This window comes from Marmota monax, unplaced genomic scaffold (genome assembly GCF_021218885.2).
Source record: "Marmota monax isolate L192 unplaced genomic scaffold, Marmota_monax_Labrador192_F-V1.1 WCK01_AAM20220418_F8-fsc00098, whole genome shotgun sequence".
Lineage (NCBI taxonomy): Eukaryota > Metazoa > Chordata > Mammalia > Rodentia > Sciuridae > Marmota > Marmota monax.
The window spans coordinates 6,036,670-6,061,270 of NW_026694639.1; the positions used below are offsets into that span (position 1 = coordinate 6,036,670).

The 24,601-nt window shown below is 38.7% G+C and overlaps 1 protein-coding gene across 1 annotated transcript in view; it reads left to right on the forward strand.

Moving 5' to 3' along the window:
* Cubn (cubilin) overlaps positions 1-24,601 on the forward strand; it is a 283,244-nt gene that overhangs the window by 130,324 nt on the left and 128,319 nt on the right. Inside the window, exons 29-31 of the mRNA XM_046423004.2 lie at positions 2,425-2,606; positions 9,440-9,614; positions 11,016-11,185. Of these exons, the coding sequence (XP_046278960.1) occupies positions 2,425-2,606; positions 9,440-9,614; positions 11,016-11,185 (527 nt within the window). The remainder of the gene's footprint in view (positions 1-2,424; positions 2,607-9,439; positions 9,615-11,015; positions 11,186-24,601) is intronic.

A 24,601-nucleotide genomic window follows, 5' to 3' on the forward strand; every position in this document is an offset into this window, starting at 1 on the left:
ATATCTGAGCACAATGGGTACCAATCCCGCCACTGTGTTGCCCAACTTGAGGAAGCATCATTTTCTGGAATGTACTGTGAATGGTGCTCCCTAGGGTCAGGCAGTGGTACTGAAGATAGGTACAACTGTGTTGATTTTGGCTTCAGGAACATTTTCCATGTGTTGTTAGAGTAGGACAAATATTTTCTAATCTTTTATGGCACTTTGTTTTCTTAACATTCACCACAGTATATAAACAATGTCAGCATATCTAATTTTAAATAGTTTTTTAGTCAGAAATAAGAGAGAACTTTGCAGGATGTAGGAAAGATAGTGCCCTGGGCAACAAAGTTAAAGTCTGGAAACAGGTTTTCAAGTGGAAACATGAGACGGCTACTCAAGAAGATAGTAACAGTGACCTGGAATTGGGTTTCTTTATGGAATTGCGGTTCTTCCTAGAATTCTCTTCAGCTTTTTTCAGTTTAGTGGGAATTTTATACGGAGAATATTTTTTGGGGGGGGTTGGGGGTATCAGGGATTGAACTCAGGGCACTCGACCACTGGGCCACATCCCCAGCCCTATTTTGTATTTTATTTTGAGACAGGGTCTCACTAAGTTGCTTTGCAACTCGCTTTTGCTGAGGCTGTTTTTGAACTTGAAATCTTCCTGCTTCTGCCTCCTGAGCTGCTGGGATTACAGGCGTGTGCCACCGCAGAGAATTTCTTAAACTTTTTTTTGGATCTCACTGTATAGGAATTTGCAGTTGATGGATTGTAGACAAAATCTCAGATTTAGTATCTCATGTATTTAGTATCTCAGATTTATTCATAAGACTCACATTTATTCATAAGACTGAAGAAGTGCTATTATTTTTAAACATAAAAAACCTTGAAGCAGACTACGAGAAGGTACTTGCAAGAATTTACCAACCAATAAAGAATATCCTGAAAAAAGTAGGAAAGAAAATCCAGAAATGTGAACATTAAAAATGATTTTTTTTGATCACCAAAAATTGCTACTAGAAAACAAGATGATCTTTTTTGCTTTTTTTCTCTCAGTATCTGTAATAGGCTTTCCTCAGATCAGACTTCTGTAGAGAACTTTCTCCCTCTCCACCTTGTGGTCTCTGAATTCCTCTAGGCTGGGTGGGCACCTAGAGAACACAGATGATTGGTTCCATGACCCCCTGCATACCCAAATCCCAGATGCCCTTGTATAGAATGGCATGGGATTTACATATAACCTATACACATCCTCCCTTATATTGAAATAATCTTTTGATTACTCATAGAATCTAATCCAGTGTAAATACTGTGTATTTACAGTTATTATACAGTATTATTTAATGAATAGTGACCCAAAAGAGTCAGCACATATTCAAGAAAGATGCAGAATTTTTCTAAATATTTTTGATCTGTAGATGGTTAATGTAGAACCCCTGGACATAGGGATTACATCAGTTGGGAACCTAGATCTGCCACTTACAAGCCAGAGAACCCTGGGCCAGACACTTGACCTCTGCACTGATTTGCTCATTTAAGAAATGCAATAGTAATAGTGCCTACCTCATGTGGTCGTTCTGAGTGTCAAAACAGGAAATACCTATAAATCACATAAGCAATCTATGAGTGGTAAGCAGTTTTCTACTGTGTGCCTCATGCTACAACATTTGGTGATTGGTTGTAATGACCTGGCCTAAATGCTTTCTGAGACATGAGCTATATGAGCGTTCATAAACATATGCTGTTCTCTTTTTCCTTGGTTAGGTTTTTAGTTATCTGTTGGTTTGGGGATTGGTTTAGACATAAATTCCCTGGCTCTGGACCTGGGTCGTATACTTTTTTTTTTTTTAATTTTATTTTCTACAGTCTCTTGTGCAAAGTTCAGAATGTTTTGCACTTAGAATTCTAGTTCTTAGATCTGAAATTGACTTAGAAATAATGTACTAGCAACAAGGAAGCTGAAGACCACAGACATGGAGGTTATTAATGTGACTCACATAATCATTGTACTTCCTTCCATGTCATTCTCACCTAAATATTATGAAGAAAATCTAAAACTTATAATAACATTTTGAAAAAGTACCAAAAGCTTGGTATGGTGAAAATAAGGTCTTAGCACTGTTACACAAATAACATAACATTTCTTTTAAAAGAATAGATTTAATAAATGCTAAGTATGATTTTCCCCCCTCTTTATTTCTTTTGCTTAGAAGCTGAAAGTTTGAACCCAGGGCCTGGTGCATGCTAAGCATGCACTCTGCCCCTGAGCTGTACCCCCACTCCCTTCTTATTGCTTTATAATTGCATGAACGTTGTTATAACTTAGTTTTCTCCTAAACTGGGCATTGTGTATTTTTAATGTCCTTTAATTAGCTGAATTTTTGCATTTCTTTCAGGTTCTAGTGCCCACTTGGAACTGACTGAGCTTTGCTGTTTTCGCAGGTTGTGGTGGAGAGTTATCAGGAGCCACGGGCTCCTTCAGCAGCCCGGGGTATCCTGACAGGTATCCACCCAACAAGGAGTGCCTCTGGTACATTAGCACTGCCCCAGGGAGCAGCATTCAGCTCACCATCCATGACTTTGATGTGGAATATCATGCGACCTGCAGCTATGACATCCTGGAGGTAGGAAGTGAAGATGGTTTTCCAGCACATTCCAGAATTGGGGGTAGAACTGGAAACCACTCTGTAGAGATGGCCACATTCTTTCCAGTGGCCAGCTGCTTGCTATTCTTAGACATTCTTGTCCGTATCAGCCCTTCATGAATAATGTTGGTAGACATATGGGATTAATATCTTAGTTTAGGTTTCCCTCCCAGCAGTGCCTGAGGGCCTTGGCTGTGGGCAGTTCAAATAGGAAGTGAGGCCAGCAAGAAACTGTGTGAATAAAGGGGCAGGGAGGGAGACCCAGCGGACGGAGCCCCGGCGGACCACTGGGTTCAGTCCTTCTGGATACTTCTGAGGCATTGGTCTCCTAACAGTGGACCCCATCAATCAAGATTGTGCTTGGGATTATGAACACCCCACACTTGAAGTCTGAGAAAACTTACTTAGGGAGAAAAGCATTTGGCTGCATTGTGCAGAGAGCAGACACTGGCAGCAAGCACAGGAAGGGTCCTCTCCATTGCAGAAGCCTCTAATGAGGGGGGTAGGGGTGGGGAGGTGGGGGGTTGGGCAGCAAAGTGCTCCTCCTGCAGATGGCTTTTTTTGTTTTTTAATGGTCACTTACATAGTGTGAGGTGTTTGGATTTTCTTTTTTAAATGTCTGTTCCCATATTTTTATTGGCATATTATACTTGTACATAATGGTGGAGTTCATTGTGACGTATCTGTATTTGGACATAATACAATGGTATAAGTTGGTTGGCATCATTCCCCATTATTTCCCCTTACCTTCTTCTCCTCCCTCCCTCCCTCTGGTCCCTTTTCCTTTACTCTACTGTTCTCCCTTGGGTTTTCATGAGATCTCTCTTCCCCATCTTTCTTTTTACCTTATTCCTCTCGAGCTTCCAGATGCAAGAGAAAACATACTACTCTTGACTTTTTGTTTGGTTTATTTTGCTTAAAAGTCCCACTATTTTTCATCAAAGACATAATTTAATTCTTCTTCATGACTGAGTAAAATTCTATTGTGTGTCTATACCACATTTTTTTTTTTAATTCATTCATCCATCAGTGGACACCTAGGCTGATTCCATAGTTTGGCTGTTGTGAATTGTGCTGCTATAAACATTGGTATGCAGCTATCCCTGTAGTATGATGCCTTTAATTCTTTAGGATAAATACAGAGGAGTGGTATAACTGGGTCAAGAGACGATTCCATTCCTAGTATTTTGAGGAAACTCCATACTCATTTCCGTAATGATTGTACTAATTGACAATCCTACCAAGAATATAAAAGTGTTTCTTTTTTCTGTCTTCTCTACAGCACTTTTATTATTTATATTCTTGATGACTGACACTCTAACTGAAATGAGATTAAATCTCAGTGTAGTTTTGATTGGCATTTGCCTAACTGCTTAAATTGTTGAACATTTTAAAATATATTTGTTGGTTTTTTGTATTTCTTCTTTTGAGAAGTATTTGTTTAGCTCATTTGCCCACTTACTGTGTTTTTTTTTTTTTGTAGGGGATTTAAGTTTTTTGAATTCTTTATGTATTCTGGATATTCATCTTGTATCAGAAGAGTATACAAAGATTTTCTCCCATTCTGTAGGCTTTCTCTTCACATTATTTTTTTAAAATTTTTTGTTTGTTTTAATTAGTTATACATGACAGTAGAATGCATTTATGCACTTTGATATATCATACATAGACAGGATATAATTTCTCATTTTTCTGAGTGTACATGTTATAGAATCACATTGGTCATGCAGTCACATATATACATACAGTAATAATGTCTATTCCATTCTACTATCCTTCCTATCCCCACATCCCCTCCCCTTCCCTCCCCTCACTTCCTTCTACCTAATCTAAGGTAACTCTATTCTTCTTTAGTGCCTCACCCCCTTTATTGTGAGTTAGCATCCACATGTTAGAGAAAACATTAGGCCTTTGGTTTTTTGGGATTGGCTTATTTCACTTAGTATGATAGTCTCCAACTCCAACCATTTACTGGCAAATGCCATAATTTCACTTATCTTTAAAGCTGAATAATATTCCATTGAATAGATATACCTCATTGTCTTTATCCATTCATCTATTGAAGGACACCTAGGTTGGTTCCATAGTTTAGCTATTGTGAATTGAGCTGCTATAAACATTGATGTGGCTATGTCACTGTAACATGCTGATTTTAAGTCCTTTGGGTATAGACTGAGGAGTGGGATAGCTGGGTCAAATGATGGTTCCATTCCAAGTTTTCTGAGGAATCTCCATACTGCTTTCCATAGTGGTTGCACCAATTTGCAGTCCCTCCAACATATATGAGTGTACCTTTTCCCCACATCCTCACACACACTTATTGTTGTTTGAATTCTTGATAATTGCCATTCTGACTGGAGTTGAGATGAAGCCTCATGTAGTTTTGATTTGCATTTCTCTAATTGCCAGAGATGTTGAACACTTTTTCATATATTTGTTGATGGATTGTATTTCTTCTTCTGTGAAGTGTCTCTTCAGTTCCTTAGCCCATTTATCGATTGGGTTATTTGCTTTTTTGGTGTTAAGTTTTTTGAATTCTTTATACATCCTAGAGATTAATGCTTTATTAGAGGAGCATGTGATAAAGATTTTCTCCCAATCTGTAGGATCTCTTCCACACTATTATTGTTTGCTTTGCTGAGAAGAAGTTTTTTAATTTGAATCCATTTCATTTATTGATCCTTGATTTTACTTCTTGCACTTTAGGGTCTTGTTAAGGAAGTCACATTCTCTTCACATTCTTAATTGTTTATTTTGCTACGCAAAAGCTTTTTAATTTAATGCCATCTAGTTATTAATTCTTGGCATCATTTCCTGAGTTTTAAGGGTTCTATTGAGAAAGTTATTGCCTACACTTATATTTTGGAGTGTTAACCCTGTGTTTTTTTCTAGGAGTTGCATAGTTTCTGGTCTAGTTCCTAGGTCTTTGATCCATTTTGTGTTGATTTTGGTGTAGGGTGAAAGATAGGGATCTAGTTTCCCCTTTTCTTGGGGGATTTTATTTTCCATATCGTTCATGTGTTAAATAGCAAACATTCAATAAATTTGTGGATTGAATGAAAGTATCAATTCTCTGATTGGCACACAGAAATAATCCACACTAATGATTTACAAAGGAACTTTTACAGCTATATTCTTATTTGAATGTTGAATAATTCAACGAGGGATTATTTTGTCCCCATTTAAAGTTGTCAAAATCAAGGCTTAAATTAATGGGCTTTTAAATGATCACGTGAATGGTGAGTGAAAGGATTAAAAAGTGAACCTGGTTATTACTCAATGCTCCCTGAAAATCAGTGTAAAAACCATAGATGTTTTCAGTCTGCAAGAGATTAAAATGGGTAGGATGTACCTCATAGAAAACTTTAACACTTAAAAAACTTTATCTGATTACAAAACATGTTCTCACCTTGAAAAGAAATGGGCTTCTAAAATCATCCCCTCCGTGAGTGGATGGATAGTCACTAGGAATTACATTGAGTTGCACAAGTCTCTCTGCGGCAGGACATTGCTACAGGAAATGGAATTGGGTACATGGTTAGAAGGTCTTGGATCAAACCCATTCCCTTGTCTTGAAAGCCAGTGTGCTGCCAAGTCATTCCATCTCAGAGTAGAAAAAGGTTGTAGGACAGAAGACAGCTCCCTAAGTTCACACTCTCAATATGAAGTTGGACTAACACTCACATATGGAGCACTCAAATGGTTTCCCTTGCCAACATAGATATTACTGGTTACATAAAACCCCTTAACACTTACAGAGGGCTGGCAGCAGATCCTCCACAGCAATGTGCATGTTCCAAACTTTTCACTCTCATATTCCAAAGTGCATGTGATTGTTGCCCACTTGGCAAAACGTAAATGGGCTTATTGTGCTTTTTGTCACACCCATTACGTGAGAAAGCAGAGAGAGAGGTCATTCCTTGCAAACAGCCTAAATAACAGAGAGACAAAATCAGGGACTAGGGGCATCGGGCAGCATTCAGAGAGGTCTCATGCCTGCACAGAAATGTTTCTGAGAAAAGGCAGCAATCTGCTTGGGGTTTATTTTTATTAGGACAAGCTGACATTGCAGTGGTCTCCCAAGTCCCATTAAGAGCAGGGTTTGGAGGAAAATCTCAAGGTCCTTAAATGTATGAGGAAAGTTTTCTTCTTAAGGCTGAAAGGAACAACCCCTGGACTTTTTGTTCAAAACCTTTTTGCTTCTCTGAAATGTTCAACTCAGATGGAAAGTACTGTGGTAAATCTGGGCTAATAACAATAAAATGATTTTTTTCCATCCCTCATTCCTTAGTCACTGATAGCATGTGAGCAGTAGGTTTCAAAGTTTATATACCTGTTATATGCTTGGTCTAGAAATTCAGCCCATGTCTCAGCTGCACACTGATCCACTGAGTGCAGCCAAGTGGGACCTAACTGTCACCAGGTATTGGGCTTATGGGATTCACCAGATGTAACTCGGAGCCATTTTTTTTTCCCCTCAAAAATCACCATCCAGAAAGTGGTCAGTTGCCTAAAGCAATAGCCGTGTGGTTACTCATAACCCCGGAATGCTGACTTGATTGTAACAATAAATGGAGCTAACAGAGCAGAAAGAAATGTTCAAAACAGATTAAAACCGTAGGCTTTGAAATGTTCTCCCTCCTGAACATTTGCTAAAAACACATTTTAATCTCTGATCATCAGACCAATTCTTTTTCCCCCAAAGTGTAGTCATGTGCTGTAGTGGGATGAACCACACCCTGAAATTCTTTCCATCTCTTTCCTCTTTGGCCCACATGGTAACCATCGGTTTTATTTGTGAAAGCCCAAATCACCATTCTATTGTGTTGGCCATGGAAACACTGATTTTACTTCGATCTCTGAGAAAGCTCTGCAGAGAGAGCCTGAGCTGGCATCCTGCAGGAAAGGAAGTCCACTCCTTGGTGTAATGAACCAGGACAATTGCTTGGTGTGGGCCGTGAGCGCTGGCTGTTCTCTGTGCGGTGCTGGTTTGTGAGTTCAGTCCAGAGAGAGGGGAAGCAAAGAATGTCAAAATCGGTGGTGTTTATTCTTCTGGAGGCTTCTAGGCCAGCCAACTCATACCCATTATGTTTGTGATCTCAAGGGGACTCATGAGCAGAGAAAACAAAAGAATATTTTGCCGACGTGCAGGTTTTCATTGTTAGGACTTAGCACGAGTGCTCAGCGTTCTCTTTAAAAGTGCGGCGGGGTATTGGGCTTGGGTGATTGGGAGCACATGCCCTCAGTGGCATGCTCTGGGGGTGGGGCGGGGTAGGGAATTCTTGAAAATGGGAAAGGACCCTAAACAAGAAGCCATCTCTGTCCTTCCATTTGCATATGTGTATGTGTAAAGGGCCACATGAGGCTCTTCCTAAAGTCCTGCTTTTGATGGCACTTAGGGGGCCACACAAACATCAGCTCCTTCTAATATAAATAAGCCTGAAGCAGTGGCTTGCTTCATTCCTTTGCAATTACAGTCCTTGTGCTCAGTCCTCTGGGAAAGAGCAGTTGCATTCATTTTGGCCTTTCCCCACAGGGCTGGGGGGAATTAATCAGACAAAGAAGTCATTATAGATTCCAATCATGTACTCCACCCCCCAAAGCAGGCTTCTTGTTCTCACTCTCTCTCTCCCCAGAGAACACTTGAGTGGTTTCCCTATCAGTCAGCAGAGGGCCTGAGGGTGGGCCAGGAGGCCTGAGGAATGGGAGAGAGCTGCCCAGATGGAAGAGGTGGGGGGACACTGAGCCACAGACCTCCCAGAGAGCCCTTTCCTGGCTTTGACCCTGAGTGTAGATTTGTGTACATGGCGAGTGTGTGTGTGTGTGTATGTGTGTGCAGTTCTGAAGTTCTGAAGGACTCAGTTACCAATATACTTGAAAACTGTCATCCACAGTGGCCTTTCTCCTTACAAATTCAAGTTTGACAAGACCTGAAGATGAGGGGGTCAATATCTTCTTTTTGATTTCACACATACTAGAGAGGAATCTAGGGAAGATTCAGAAATCAGTGTGTGAGACTTCATGGAGGTGGGACCAAAGTGACCCTTTTCTGAGGAATGTGTCATGGAGTTGTTGGATCCCAGTCAGACAGAGAGTTGGGCAAATTTGCAGGCATGTACGAGGTCTGAAGCCAAGTATGGTGGAGCTAGAGGAGTCATCTAGGAACTGCAGAGTCTGGGGTAATTCTCAAGGAGGCTCTTGTTCAGGCTCCTGGGAGCAGGTACAGGAAGATGTATAGTGTTTCCTTTGTTAGTACACTCCAGAGCACACTTCCTCTAAAGAAGCAAATGCATTATATTTTGATGCTTAATCTTATAAAATATTCAGTGTGCAGAGTAGATAAAAAAATTCTTAACAATATAACTAGAAAAGCACTAGTTTTCAGTGAACCCAAATTTCATAAACATATGAAATTCTACTATTATTCCTATGTGCCCATAAGAGTTGGAAAATCAGTCTTAAGACTCTATTAGCTGAAGTGTCTCTGCCATAGAAAGCAGTAAATTCCAGAAACACGAGGAAGAGGCAATGAGGAAGGAAATAGGGAAGATTCTGGAATAATCTACTTAGTCCACCTCTACAGTTCCAGCTGATGAAGGAAGCAGGCATGTTGTGGGTGATTCAACTTGTGTGTCCTAAGGCAAAGGGAGTGCTTTTGAAAACTCAGCTCAGGGTTATAGTTCATTCCCACCCACGGAGGCTTACATTTCAGTCTCTAATCATAATAGATTCAAGAGTACAAGGAGGTAGGGGAAGGGCTGAAATTGCTTAAATATGTCTCTTAAGTCCTTTTTTCTCCATCCCTGTATTAGGTCTATGGAGGCCCTGATTTCTACTCTCCCAGATTAACCCAGTTGTGCTACCAGAGGTCATCTGTGAATCCCATGCAGGTCTCCAGCACTGGAAATGCACTAGCCATCCGATTTAAGACCGACAGCTCCATAAATGGGAGAGGCTTCAATGCCTCGTGGCAAGAAGTCCCTGGAGGTGAGTGAATCGAAGGAAATACCCTTACCATACTTATGTTGAGCCCTTGTTAAATTTTATGAAATGATTAGAGAAATGTGTTAAGGTTACACCCTGATGATTCTGTGATGTCCCAAATGACAAACACTGCTTTGACATATACTCTTCCAGAAAAATCTATCTACATGTCACCGCCTAAGTGAAAACAAGATACAAATTTGCAAGTTCACTGTAAAAACAGTTAGGGTGACTGGCTACATGCATTCAGTTGCCAAGGGACTTGTGCCTAGTCTCTGTCCTCAGATCTGGACATCGATAAACGGCAAATTACCTTGTGCCATAGTAGAGACCTTGGGATTTGTGGCAAATGTGAAAATGGTAAACATTAAATTTGCCAGTTCTGAGAAATTGCCATGCATTGTATAATATCTTTCTGCCCAAGATCTTAGGTAGTCTAATAAATCAATGACCTGTTGTGGCACAAAATATTTTAATAGACATTAACTTATACAACTGCTACTAGTACTACTAAGAGTGGCATTTGTGGAATGTTTACCGTGTGCCAGATACTTTTCTATGGCAAAGATTATGCCATTTAATCCTTACAACCACACTCTGAGTGTAGCCTATTTAATATCCTGTCTTAACCACTGAGGAAACAGAAGCTTATCCCTAAATTCAGTTACTTGCCCAAAGTCTACAGCTAGGAATGCCAAACAGAAGTATTGCCCCAGGCTACCTAATTTATGGCCTCACTTTTTCAAATCTAAGGCAATATGGTAATCTCTCTTAAGTAAATTATGTATAAATTTATAATACCCAGTGTCTAGATTACCCCCAAGATGACTCTTAATTACTAGAAAATGAGTGTCAAATTTTTTTACTATTATTTTATGTTATCATGAATCAAAGGCATGATGGTTATCGATAAGGATTTTATTACCAGGTATTGGATTACATTATAGGAATTAAAAACAACCTAAGTAATTGTACTGTATCTAGAATATTTAAATTGTAAAAAGCGAGCATTAAGTTATTTACAAAATCATATGCTACTAGATTTTCAAATATTTTGGAAGTGACTATTCATACAGTATGCTATATTTTAAAGAACAACTAGAAGGCATCTCATGGCTTTGTGCAACATGATTTCATTTGGACTTATTTTTCCTTATTATTTTGACTAACTTTTGGTGTCAGTATTTAAAGTGTTGAAACATTACCTTAGTATTATCTATGTCTCTTTAGTTCAATTGGGATGAATGAATTAATGTAAGTATTCAGTTCTTCAAAGTTTTTAGAATAGAACCATGTAAGACTAATAGTCAAGCAAAGTAGCATATTGATCTATATTGCCAGGTAATAGGCTGGTTTAAGCAACAGTGATTCCTCTCATTGTTGAATTGGGTTTCCCACTTGCAGGTTGTGGTGGGATTTTCCAGGCTCCCAATGGAGAAATCCATTCTCCCAATTACCCCAGTCACTACAGGAGTAACACTGAGTGTTCTTGGGTCATTCAAGTTGAGAAAAATCACCGCGTTCTCTTGAACTTCACTGACTTTGACCTTGAACCTCCAGACTCTTGTATTTTGGTAAGTGGCACAAATTTCAAGCACTGTCTCCAGTCAAACTCAAACCATGTGAATACATTAGTGAATGTATTAGTGATGGTATTTTCAAAGGCAACTATTGACAACTTAACATATAAAGCCATTTTTTTTTACCCAATAATAAAGCAGGGTTTAGCAGTTCACTTTCTCCTTTATCATTTTTGTCTTTTGTTGTGTTTATTATTTAATTACCAAAAAATGGCTGTAGGCTTTTTTTTTTTTTGACATCTGTGTTCACATCTAGAGAAAGGAACAAAGAATATTATCTGTTTCTTCTTTTCCATGTTTTTTTTTTAATCAGGAAAGCAAACATTTTCAAAAATTCCTTTTAACATTTTGTTGGCCAGAATTGGCTTCAAAGGGAATCTGGAAAGAATAGTGGAATAGATTTCATCAATAACTAGTTTAGATCAATTATTATTAAGCTTCTAGGGTTCTCAGAGGGGTCTGCTTTTCTTGGATATCTTGATTTGCTACTTTAACAAATCAGTCTTTTACTAGGGCTGAACAGGTTGGGAGATGGGATATGGCTATTAGTTGGTCAAATGATAAAAACTTTCCGCTGTTTAAACTTTAAAGCATTCTTTCCTGAAACTAATATTTTGTATTTAATGTAAGAGTAAATGAGGTTTTCTTTTTGTTTTCAGTTTAAAACTTTTGGCTGCTGATTTTCTATCAAAACATTTTCCTTGTTTCATTTGTATTTATAGACATTTCATTCAAATATAAACCAGATCCTCATGGTTAATGGGATCTTTCTATTTTCGCTTCCTGACAGTTTCCAACACAAACTCCAACTGGTTTGGTTTCTTTTTAATTCAAGAAAACTCAAGAGTTTTGAGGGGTTTTTTTCTTCATATTTTTCAAAGCAGTCTTGTCTGTTTCAAGTATATTTTAAGTGTTAATTTATAAAATCATTAATAAAAGTTTAGTAGACTTATGAATGTATGTTCACCTTCCAAATGAGCCTTTAGAGTCTAAGTTAGCAAAGCATCATGGAAACTTAAAGTGTAGGATATCCATTTTTCATAATGCTTACTGGGACCAACTCTCCTAAAAAGGACAATTTAAAATTTTGGATGACATTTAACAGCATCTTTCTAAAAGCAGCAAAGAACTCATAAGGTACTGTGAAATTTTGGAGTTTATATCTAGGAGGGATGTGAATATAGTATTGGGGACTGTTTTTGTGTATAGGGCATTTGCTTATCCAGAAGAGGTTAGCAATACTTCTGAGAGCACCTCAGAGCAAAGAGGACTAAAATTTGAGTCCAGGGTCTGAGTATGATGAAAGTACTGGTATGTTATACATATCCTAGGTAAAATTAAGGCAAAGCAGCCTTCACTGAGACTACAGCCCAGCTTCAAGTCACCCAAGTGGACCCCACACACCTCAAGCCCCGGAATAATAAGAGGGTCTTGTGTATTGCTCATGCAGGTAGGCATGGGGTTTCTGGAAAAACTAATTTAAAATCTTTAAAGAAAGATAAAATCATCCTAGGTCAATATCCAACAGACATCAACTATGTTCACGTTTATCAGAAGACAATGCAATAGAAACAAGACATGGCACCAGTAACAGACAATGGAAGCACACCCACTAATTTTCCAGATATTGAAACCAGCAGGCACAGGTGACTAGATGACTATGATCACTAAGCTCATATACATAAAAGTGAAAATAAAACTTTTATCGGTGTAAGCAAAAATAACCAAAACAGGAGCAGACTCTCAGTGGATCAGCAAGATTCTTTATTAAGCATTGACAGAATGGCACATTTGCAGGGGAGAAAATGGCAACTGGTTACAAAAGGGGTCTGTTTTTAATGGGGTTTAATGAGAGTTAATCATAGCAGAATATTTAGTGTGACTTAATCATTAGAGACTTAGGACGCGCTGGCTGGGCAGTCAGGAAACTAGTTGTGCAGGCTGAAAGTCTGAATCAGGAAATCAGTTGTAAAAGTTGGAAACCCATTGTTACTGGTATGAAAGTGCAGAAGCCATATCCCACCATTTGCCTTCTCCACTCAGGGCTCATTATTATTGGGAAAGGATGAAAGTCCAGAGCCCAGAGCCTATTGTTTGCCTTCCCCATCCAGGACACATCCTTTCTCCTGGGTAGGGGTGGGAGGTTGTCATTCCATGTCCTTCATTCAGGGAATTGCAAACTATAAAAAGTGACATTGTAAGTATGGGAAAAAAATGAAAATTTTAGAACTGATAAATGCAGTAGTAAAATTAAGAAGTCTCAGCAGAAGGACACTAAGATGAATAAATAATGAACTAGATGAAAAATCAGAAGACTCATGTGGAAAAAAGCATAATCACAAGGATTAAAAATACAGAAGATTGGTTAAGACACACAGGTGACATATAGAAAAGGTTTAACTTGCATTTAATTGGAATCCTAAAAGGAAAAGAGAGATAAATGGAGCAAAAGTAATATTTGAAGTGCTAATGACTAAGACTTTTACTAAAACCAAGGATAGATAGATATTACTTTATAAAATCACCCAAACAGCCAAGCAGGATAAATAGGAAAACATACTTTAGCAGACTAAAGATAAATAACAAATGTTAATGTCAGTCAAGGGAGTGGGTAGGTGGGGAAAGACTAACCTTTCAGGAAGTGGCAGACAATGCTGACTTTTCAACAGCAGTAATTGGAAGCAAAACAATGAGAAGGTAGGTGCTGTTTGAAGAAAGAAAATAACTAGAAAATAACTGGCATCCCTATATTTTCCTAAAATGGCTTCAGGAATAAAGGTTAAATAAACCTTGGAGCAAAAGAAGGGTTTCCAGGAGACGTTTAATGGACCAGATGCAAACTGTTTCTTCCTAGTTTTGCTTGCTGTGGGCATTTCTCTGCCTCTTGTTGCCTCACCTACTCTGCATGGTGCCAGGTACAGCTTTTTCTCTTTGGTAAAGTCTATAATCCATAGAACTCACCATGCACAACGTGTGACCCAACCGAAGCTTAGGTCAAAGGCACACACCCAACATGGCTGTGTTTTTTCCCTTCTGTGGTCGCGAGGAAAATTTTCCACCTACATGGGATACAAATACACAGAGAGAGTTTTCTGGTAATCATGGCCATATCTCAGCGTGCAGCGGGGCTTGGTTTAACAAACTGTAGCAGAGGGGAACAAACAGGAGTAAGTGAAAACTCAAATATGATCCGGCCATAGACATGGAGATGGAAAATAAGCCCCTATAGATGTAGTGGGAGGATTTCTGTTGGGAAAATAAGGCAAAATACAAAAAAAAAAAAAAAAAAAAGAAAACATAGATGAGATAAATCATCAGCACCAGAGAATCCTATACGAAGTAATTGGAGAAGCCCAGGTAGTGGGCAGAAGGGGCATGGTGAACCTGATGCCTCTAAGCACTTGAGTGAGTCACTGACACAGAAAGTGAACCATACCTATAGTGTGTGTCACCATGATGCTGTGGCCGAGAAATCTAGCTCTGCAGGGCAAGATCTGGGGCTGAGACTGGACTTCACCATTTGTAGATAGGAGAAATTTAATCTTTCAGGTACATTTTCAGTAACTAAAATAGGGATAATGAGACCACCCGTGTCAAGTTTGTTTAGGGCTATTTGAGACAATGTGGGTTATTTGCTTACTGTCACATACAAAGCTCAGAGTTTGCATTAGCCATAATCATGCTACTGCTACTGCTGATGTGAACACATCCAGAGAAGTGTATTCAATGAGCTCTGGGAGAAGGAAGCGGTGTGGAATATTAGAAGGAGCCATGGGCTTAGCAGCCAGAGTCAGAGATTCTTTTCTCTGATCTAGGCCTCACACTCTTCAGCAGAAGAACTTACTGAAGAGTCTTTCTCAGAATAGAGCACATACACTTAGAGTGCCTAGAACTCAATATACTGTCATAATGATCACGAGAAAACAGCAGGATTGATTCTTTGGGGCCTGTAAACCAGGAATGCTTTCACAATGGAGGTGACCTTTAAGTAACAGAATCTCTTTCACTAGTAGAAATGTGGCAATGGGACCAGAAGGGGAGGCTGTGGGGGAAGGATTGGAAATGGCACACACATAGACCTCTGGGGACAGGAAAGGAGATATTGTGTCTGGAGTGTAGACAGGAGCTGGGGGCATGTGGAGACCAAGGGCAACAGCAGACTTCCAAGGTGGATACACTCTTTTATGCCCTGATGAAAATTTCAAAATTATCCTATAGGAAGCAGGAAGTCAGTGAAAGTTTTCTGTGAAACAGGAATAAACTTCTCAGAACAGAATTTTACAATAAAAACAGCAGCAGTATGAAGAATGGGTTGACGGAGAAGGAAAGGGAGGAACATGGGCTGTTTGGATAAAGCTTGGATCAGAGATGATGAAGGCCTCATATGGGGCAGGGGCCTTAGGAGTAGGGCCATTTGGAGAACTGTTGTGGTGTAATCACCAGCTTGTAGGGATTAGTTACATGGTGGAGGGTGGGGGGTGGTAGAGAGGCGGCAGTTAGCATTACTTTCTTGAAGAACGATGCAGGCATTAACTGAGTAGAGGGATAGGCTATAATGAATTTGATTAGAAACTTTTGAGTTTAAGGATTCCTTAGAGTCTGAAGTAGGAGTTCAGTGTTCAGGATGGGGTCTCAGTTGGACATATGCATTTTAGAGCGATTTCTGTATATTTGGGAGGCTGTTAAAGTCATGGGAGTAGGTTGGTCACTTGTAGGAGGATTTTTATAAAGAAAACTTTTTATAAGAAGTAAACTTGTAGGGGAAACACCACCATATAAGGTGCAGAGGAAGAATCAGAGGAAACAGAAACTCAATAAGGGCTACCACAGAGGTAAATGGAGAACCAGAAAAGGGTGGTCTCGTTGAAACCAAAGGGAAGCCAGATGTGAAGATTGGATGGTTAAAGATGTCAAACTCAGCAGAGGTCAATGAGGATGAAGACTGAAACAGAGCTGCTGAGCTCAGTCTTCAATAGCTTTATAAGAAGCAAATTTGGTATGGGTAGTAGTGGAAAGTTCTAGATCACAATGGGTCAGAAACTCCTCATGTGGGGACAAAAGGCAGTAACCCATGAGTAAGACAAGATGGACAGAAAGTTATTTTTTAAAAATAATAGAGACACTTAAAATTTTGTCAAGAGAGAGAGGTGCTGGTGGGAAAAGAGGCAGCTTGAATGCAAGAGATACAATAACTGATAAAGTCATGTTATCAGCATAGAGACCCAAAGAGGAGCCAGATTAGTTCTATAAATTTCATATTTTCTGGAATGAGACATTGGAACACATGGACTAACATAGGTTTTTTATCTTTTTACTGATTTATAATGAAAAAAAATCACATAACTTTTATCTAAGCAAAGCCATCTTTGCTTTTATAATTCATAAAACACTTTATAACGAAATTTTAGAATGTTAAAAAAAAGGTGTGTTCAGGTAAATTAGGGTAGAGATCCATTGTGTGTAGTTGCCAAATGGACCCAATTATGGGGACATGAGATCTGCATAGGTTTGGAGCCAGGTGGGGCAATGCTCTGGCAAGGCTGGAGGCTTGGCTCCAAGTTAGAGTTGGTTGTGCAGGGATTCATGAAGGCAGGTATTGAAGCAGTAGCCATCTATCATTATGACCAGATGGACACTGGATGTGAAATCTACCCTAAGGTCCAATATCGTACATAATAATCTCTGCAGTTTAAGTTCATACAAAGCCACTCATTCATTTTGGAGACAGTCAAGTTAATTTCTTGGTCCTGTTGCTTAGACAGAGTCATTAGCAAAGAGAAAGATAGCCAGCTGCCAGTGATGCTGTCAGATAGTTTTTATTTCAGGGAATTTTTAATAGAGCTTGAGTGCACCATTCAATACAAAGGTAAATTATGCTTAGATGGGGCCAGATACGTTATATTTTAAAGCTTCTATAATTTTGGACTGTTAGAGTGGAAATATTAATTTAACGGTTATGGCTAACACTCATAAACATGTAGATACATGGAATGGAATGCTGATGTTGGAAGAGGAGACATGAGGGATCATTTTGTGTCATCTACTTACTTAAAGAAAAAGAAATTGAGGTATAGAAGGGTCTCGGGGTCAAGCCTAGGTAGGAATCAATAGCAAGACCAGTACTAAAATGAAAACCTTATATTTCTTAAATTAAGAATAAGTATTTTGGTAAAGAATTACATACACACACACACACACACACAACTGGGAACTGGATAAAAGAGGAAGAAAATAAAATAAGGGTTACTTTGGAGCCACTTTGGCTTTTATTTCCAAGGAACCCAGACTTCAGTTATCAATATAAGGGAGAGTGTTAGGAATTCAAGTATGGAGTGGAAAGTGCCCTTGCTTGGAAGTCAGGAGGTCTAGGTTCCATTCATTCATTCAATCTTTGGTGCTAATTATGTGCCAGACACAGATAGGTCCTGGTTTCTGGATGTAGTACAACTATTTTCTCTCTTTATGGCCTGTGGATCTTTGTTTCTTTTTTTCTTTTGAACTGGGGATTGAATCCAGGGGTGCTTAACCACTGAGCCACATCCCCAGCCCTTTTTATATTTTATTTTGAGACAGGGTCTTGCTAAGTTGCTTAGAGCCTCACTAAATTGCTGAGGCTGGCTTTGAACTTAGGATCTTCCTGCCTTAGCCTCCCGAGTCAGGCATATGCCACCACTCCTGGCTTAGTTTTTAGTGGGTGTCTGGGAAACCCAAGCAGAAAGAGAGAGACAGGGGAAGAGCATATGGTTAGAATGTGTGCTTGTGACAGGGAAGAGGAGAACAAGGGGCAGATGTAGTGAACTCTAAAGGTCAGGTGATATGGGTGGGTGTGTGTGGCGGGGGGGTCATCCTCAGAGTCAAAGTCAGACTTGAACAGGTGCTCAGGTTCACTCTCTGGGACACAAGTACACCAGGCATTGGGTAGGACTCTGTTTCTGTACTCTGGATATGAAAATGAGAGGTCTTCTTGTAGTAGGCTGAGTCCCCATTTGTCCCAAGTTGGGGCAAGTTAAGACTCTAAGCCATTACTCTTGGTACTAAAGGCAAAATTCTTCAAGTAGGAGAAATAGATAAAAGTTTAAAAATGAAACAATAATGCACAACTTCCATCCGCTTTCATATAACCCATGGCAGTAGTCTTTGTACCTGAAGGCACCAATCTGTTTGCTACATGAATTCCTAATAGATGCATGGCTGAATAAATGACTTCTTGTCATCTCTACTCCTGCAGTGATCAGTGCTTTGGTGCAAAACTGCAGACAACACCTGCCGGAATTAATATAGGATCTCACTTTATTAAGCAGTGTGAGGACTTAGGTAACACTGCAGAGGTGTATTTTCTAGTATTTCATACACATTTAATGAAAAAAGACAAAAACTGAGTTTTTGGACTTCTGTTAAAATGGGGATGAATCTTGGGAGCTGTTTACAGTCACGTTTCAACAAATTTGGTAATATGTTTGCACTTTCTTCTCAATCACTTCCCAGTGTTTTTCTGGTGCTAATTAACTTCAGAGTGTCTGCACTGACACTTGCATTTCTTGCTAAGACCACAGTGCGACCCACTGGTTGGGGATAGCTGTGTGGTCAGCTCAAGAAAGTGGTTTCATTAGGTTCCCCTTCATGAAGGCTGAGTATTACAGTGACCTCCAACTGGCAGTGTAATTGCTTAATTAGCTTCTTTTCTGAGCCTGAGGTTCCTGTAGCTCTGCAGGCTCTTATTGATCTCTGGGAAATGCGGGTTGTAGCTCAGTATGAGAATGTGGAGAGGGGAAGGCAGCTCAGGGGCACCAGCTGGCCCCTGGAGAAAGCGACCTCAGCTTTCAGCATCCTCTTTGCTCAGCTCAATGGAATGTCGGCCTTGTGAGAATCAGTAAGGGGCAGATAAAGCAAGCAGAGAACAGTCCCCACTAGCCTCTTCATTTGGAGAAAATATACACCAAGGCAAACAGCCTAGTACAAAAACAAAAAGAGCACATGATTAGTAACTGTTTTCTTTGTGAAGCTTTGTGCTCATCTAGGAGAAAGAAAGCAAAATATCTGATTTGAACTGAAAAAGCCCAGATCCCCCACCAGTTCTCCAAAGACTCTCTCTGTTGTTGTTCACATTATCAGACAATAGGGCACAGGGTGGAACAGGGCAGGCCCATTACACATACTATCCATATTTTGTTTTATTTTTTTAAGACACCACCCATGGTATGTTTCCTTTTAAAACATTGATCATTTCCCAAGCAGAACAAAAAAAAAGAGGGATAATAGAACTCCTTGCTTCACAGACAATGGAAACAATTCTTCCCCTTTAAATTTACTGTTTTACTAATGAACCCATGACAGAAATCGCTCTGTTCCTCTGTCTCTCTCTCACTTCTTCCCTTCCTTCTTCACTCCCCACCATAATTTTAGTGTCTGCTAGCTACTTGAGGATGATCTATTTAAAACGCTTATTTTGTGACTTGCCTGGGAAAACCTGCTTAGCCATTTTGCATTGAGTGTCAAATTAATCACCAGTAGCTGTGCCAATCAATATATTGCAGCCCCCAAGCCAAGAAAGGGCTGAATTGAAGCACAGCTCTCAATGTGCGGGCTTAGGTTTTGTTTTGTTTACATTTTAAAATCAGAATCTCCTTCAATGCTTGTTTCTTTGTGAAGGTAAAATAAGCATCTTGGATTTCTGTTCATATCAACATTTTCCGGCATCTTCAAGTCACAGCTTACAACAACCATAAATTATTAGAGTTTATAGACTTCTGTAAAATGTGAAGACAGAGTTCAGATAATATAGAGTAAAGGAACAGGAGGGAGAAAGTCCTGACATGAGATGTGGAGCTGCATATTTGGCTTGGTATTTAATTTCAGAGCAGTGTACCTGGAAAACATCACTGACGGAGGAAACCGATGCTTCCTTACTCCCTACCCACAAGAAAAGCTGCTGGAATGAGTAATATTTTCATTTCCTTCCTTACTTACATTTATGACTTTAACAGCTTGTATAATTTCCTGAGGGATTCCCCTCCCTATCATTAAATATTTCCCCTATCTTGGAGCAGTGCAAACTTGAAAATTGGATTCCATCAGCAGGTACAGTACCATATATAACACTTGAAAATATTTCATGAACCCTCTAGCCTCAAAATTGATTTTGTACCTTGATGTGAATTATCCCTTTTGTACCCTAAATATCTTATCCTTCATCACATTTTCACCTTTATAAGCTTTGAGGCAACTTATAGCAGGAGACATGTGTTGCCAGATGGAGTTAAAAATGAAGTCAAGGATAAAAACCAGGATGAAAGCCAAATTAGACCAGGGTCAAGGTGAGAAAAGAGTTACACTAGACCAGTGAATTGTAATTAGACCAGAAAAGGGCAAGGCATAGATTTAGATCTGAATTCAAGAACAGAATCCAGGTTAGAACTAAGGGATATAAATTCTGGTTTATTTGTTGGCCTAGACACTGTGCTCTTTGTTACATATCCTACTAAATTAGCCATGCTGGGAATCCCATGCATGTTCAGTGGAATGGAATGCATGACAGATGCCAGCCACCCTGAAATCTGCCACAGTGCAACCTAAGACTTTCTAAAATACTACCAAGGATGCTTTAGTACCGATCTAGATAAATGGTGGGAGATTTCCATTCTATTTTGAGAGCTCTCATGATTATCTTTCTAGGAGACCATGATACCTTGGCTTCAAAGAACAGTGGTCTCTCCGTATTCTAACTGAATGAATAAAATTTAACTTTACCTTTTCTCTTAGTTTAATGATAACTGATCAGAGGCCAATAAGATAGTTAATACTTTGCCCCTCTAAGTGTGAGACTGAGAGCAAATAACATGTTTTCTCAACTACAAAATGAAGCACTAAGAAAATTAACTTTTTAAAAATGTATATAAAGTACTTGCCAATGGGCTCGGGCTGGGGCTTAGTGGTAGAGTGCTCGCCTAGCATGTGTGAGGCTCTGGGTTCAATCCTTAGCACCACATAAAAATAAAATAATAATAAAATAAAGATATTATGCCCATTTATAACTAAACAATAAATATTTTTTTAAAAAATCCTTATCAGTGTCTGCCACAGATTAGTAATTGCTGCTATTCTTAATTTTTCTATTACTACCACTGTTTCTATTACTATTAATACTATGTTAAAAGTCTTAGGTTATCTTTTGTAAAATTGTGAACCTTAAAAGAAAGAAAACAGGGAAAAACAAATAAAATTGTGAATCTTAGGTGCATAGAGCTGGATCTATAACTCTTAGCTCTTTGCTCAATACCCACATGAATTCGAAAACAGCACCCATTTTTATTTAAATTTTTAAAAAATTTTAAAATATGTATTGTATTTTTTCACTCATTTTTTAATATATTAGCAAATTTTATCACTCCATACATACATTATTTTGATACCTTTCAGGAGGTTTACAAGTGCAAAACATGAAAATAAAATCACATTCATATATATTCCCTAATTTCTTTGCATGGGAAACTCAACTCTGAAGCTTAGGTATAGCATTTTTATACTTTGGGGATTATAAAATATGCTGTATACTTTGCTCTTGAATTAAAGTAGTTTGTTCTTACTCTGGTTCATAATAATTTTAAACCATACATTAAAATTGGTTTATTTCCTCCCTGAGTATGATAAAACTTAGTAAAAACAAGAAGACAGGAGATTTCCCTACTCTTAGTCTTCGACAATCTGAAGGATTATATTCTTATTTCTGGAAATGAAAATACAAGTGTTACTAAGGAAGCTAAAATTCATTTTCCCCTGCAGTCACGAGCTTTGGGCTGTAAGTGATGACTGACATTTCTGTCAGGTGATCATGAGCCATCTAATCATGCTATGTTTTGATGGCGACAGCCAGGGAACTGCAGGCTGATGGGGCTGTGTCCCACATCTGGGTCAGTCACATGTTCTTCAGTCCTTAAGCAAAGCCCTCAGTGGTTACTTATCTTTTTCTGGTGCAGTTTAAAAATGTATGAAAAAAATAATAAAAATAAAAATGTATGGGGCTATTGAGCTTCCCTTTGTTATTTGATTTTACATTTTAGAAAGATCACTTTGCACATTGGTAATTGAGAATAAATTAAGTTGGGGGGGGAATGCAAATTTAAAGCAGGAAAGAGGGGCCTAGGCAAGATTCAGGCACTAAGATACTCAGAGGGGGCTGGCTCTGGGTGAGAAGAAGAGACCAGCGAAGAGATAAATCAGAGACAAGGGTTGACAGAACATACTGATCCCCTGGATTTGGGGCAGAGAGATAAGGGAAAGATCTAAGATGGTTTGGTGGCTGGGCACATGCTTCTGGGCTTTTACTGAGGCAAGAGATGTTGATGAAGGAGACATAGGGTGACAGGGTTGAGGAGATGGATTCAGTTTGAGATGATGCTTTTCAAAGTTCGAGGGACATAGAAGAGGTGACATCTGGTACACAGTTGGCTATATGAATGTAAAGCTTAAGAGAGAGGGCTGGGGTCCAGTTATAGAAATGAGTCAACTAACAAATGTTTGAGAGATCTTAAAACAGAAGCCATATCCATTAAACTTGAGACATTCCTGCAGGCAGGAGATGCAGATTGAATGGTATTAATATCTATGTGGCTTAGACACTTCTGTCCTACTGTTACATGAGTCATGACAGTATAAACACTGAATGGCTAAAGGTTGAAAAAATTAATGTAGATTTTATTTACAGATTTTACATGCGCCTCATATTCCATTTGTGAAATACAGAAAAGAAATAGGAAATAATGACAACTTTAATATTCTAATACAGATACAAACTATTCCATTTTTGGTTATTATCCACACACACTCACAAATATGCACACCTACATATACACATGCATAGTTTAGAGAATACTACACATCATTTTATGTATACTATCTTTTTCACTTAATTTTATGTGAATATTTTTATTTTAAGAATTGGTTCATTAATTATACAGGCATAGTTAATAACTAATTTAATTACAGACCATTTAGATTATTTCTTTTTTTATCTTCTTATTTTTAACAATGTTATGAAGAATATTCTCATATGTGAATCTTGGTCTACATTTCCTATGATTTCCTTTATATAGGTTATCTTTATTGAAACTTCTAATGTACAAAAACATCCCCATGCCCAAACCTCCCAAATCTTAATACTTTTTCATATTTGCTTCAATTTTCTTCCCTCAAAAGAAATCCACTGTTAAAGACAATTAAGTCCCATATGTACCCATCATTGATACCATTCTGTCTCCCATCCTAAAGAAAACACTAGTGAGAATTTTTGTTAATGATTCCCATAACTATTTTTTACAGTTTTCATTATTTGTTAATATCCACACACACTATAAAATATTATTGCACATTTTAAAATTTTATGTAAATAACGTCTCACAGTATATATCCTTCAATTTACTCTTTTTCCTCAGTTCTCTGTTTTTAACATTTTTTGATATTGTTAAAATATTTGGATCTAATGCCTTTTTTTGTGACTATACAGTATTCCATTTTATGTGTATGCCCTGAGTCAATTACCCATTCTCTTGCTAATGAACATTTAACTTACTTTCAATATTTTGCTATAGCAGCCTTTTTGTGCTGAATATTTTTGTAGGTATTTCTGTATTTAACCATTCAGGAATTTTCTTCAGCGTAGACACCTAGAAGTGGAGGTTAGTTTATAAATTTACAGCATATCATCATATTCCATTTAAAAATATATATATATGAGAATTTCTTAGTTAGAAAAACTTACTTGCATAATCATTCTTCCCACCAAACTTTCAATATATATTCTTATTTGACTTTGACAATAACCTTAGGAGGCCACAAGGAGGAATGACCTATCCCCAATTTTAAATTTGATGAAATTGATGCCAGGAAGTTTCTAAAATGTTTTGGCAAAAGCAAATACCCCTGGTAGATTCTGGCTCCAGCCTAGGTACCTGACTCTAAGACGGCTGTGTTTGAAGCCAGGTGTTCCAAGTGTTCTAAGAGATCAGTGAACTTTTCACTTGCATCTCAGTTGGTCAGGTGGAGAGCGTCAGCTCAGCTGGACTCTCTGAGTAGCCTGTCAGCTCAGGCTGAGCAAAATGAGAGGAGGGAAACACGTGTTTGAGCCAAGTGTGGTTGTCAACATACATTTGGGCTCCACTTTTTGAGTATTTATGAAACTTGGTTTTGGAACACAGTAAGTATTATAGGGAAGCAGTGTGAGGAGGAACACAGAGACTTTTAAAATCACTGTCCTTCTGCTGGTGAGGGTCTTTGGGAGATGGTCATGAGGGTGGAGCCCTCATGAATGAAGTTAGTGCCCTTATAAAAGAGGCCCCAGAGAGCCACTGGGCCCTGCCACTATAGTGAGACTATAATGATAAGAGTCAGTCCATGAAGGAACAGGCCCTGCCCAGA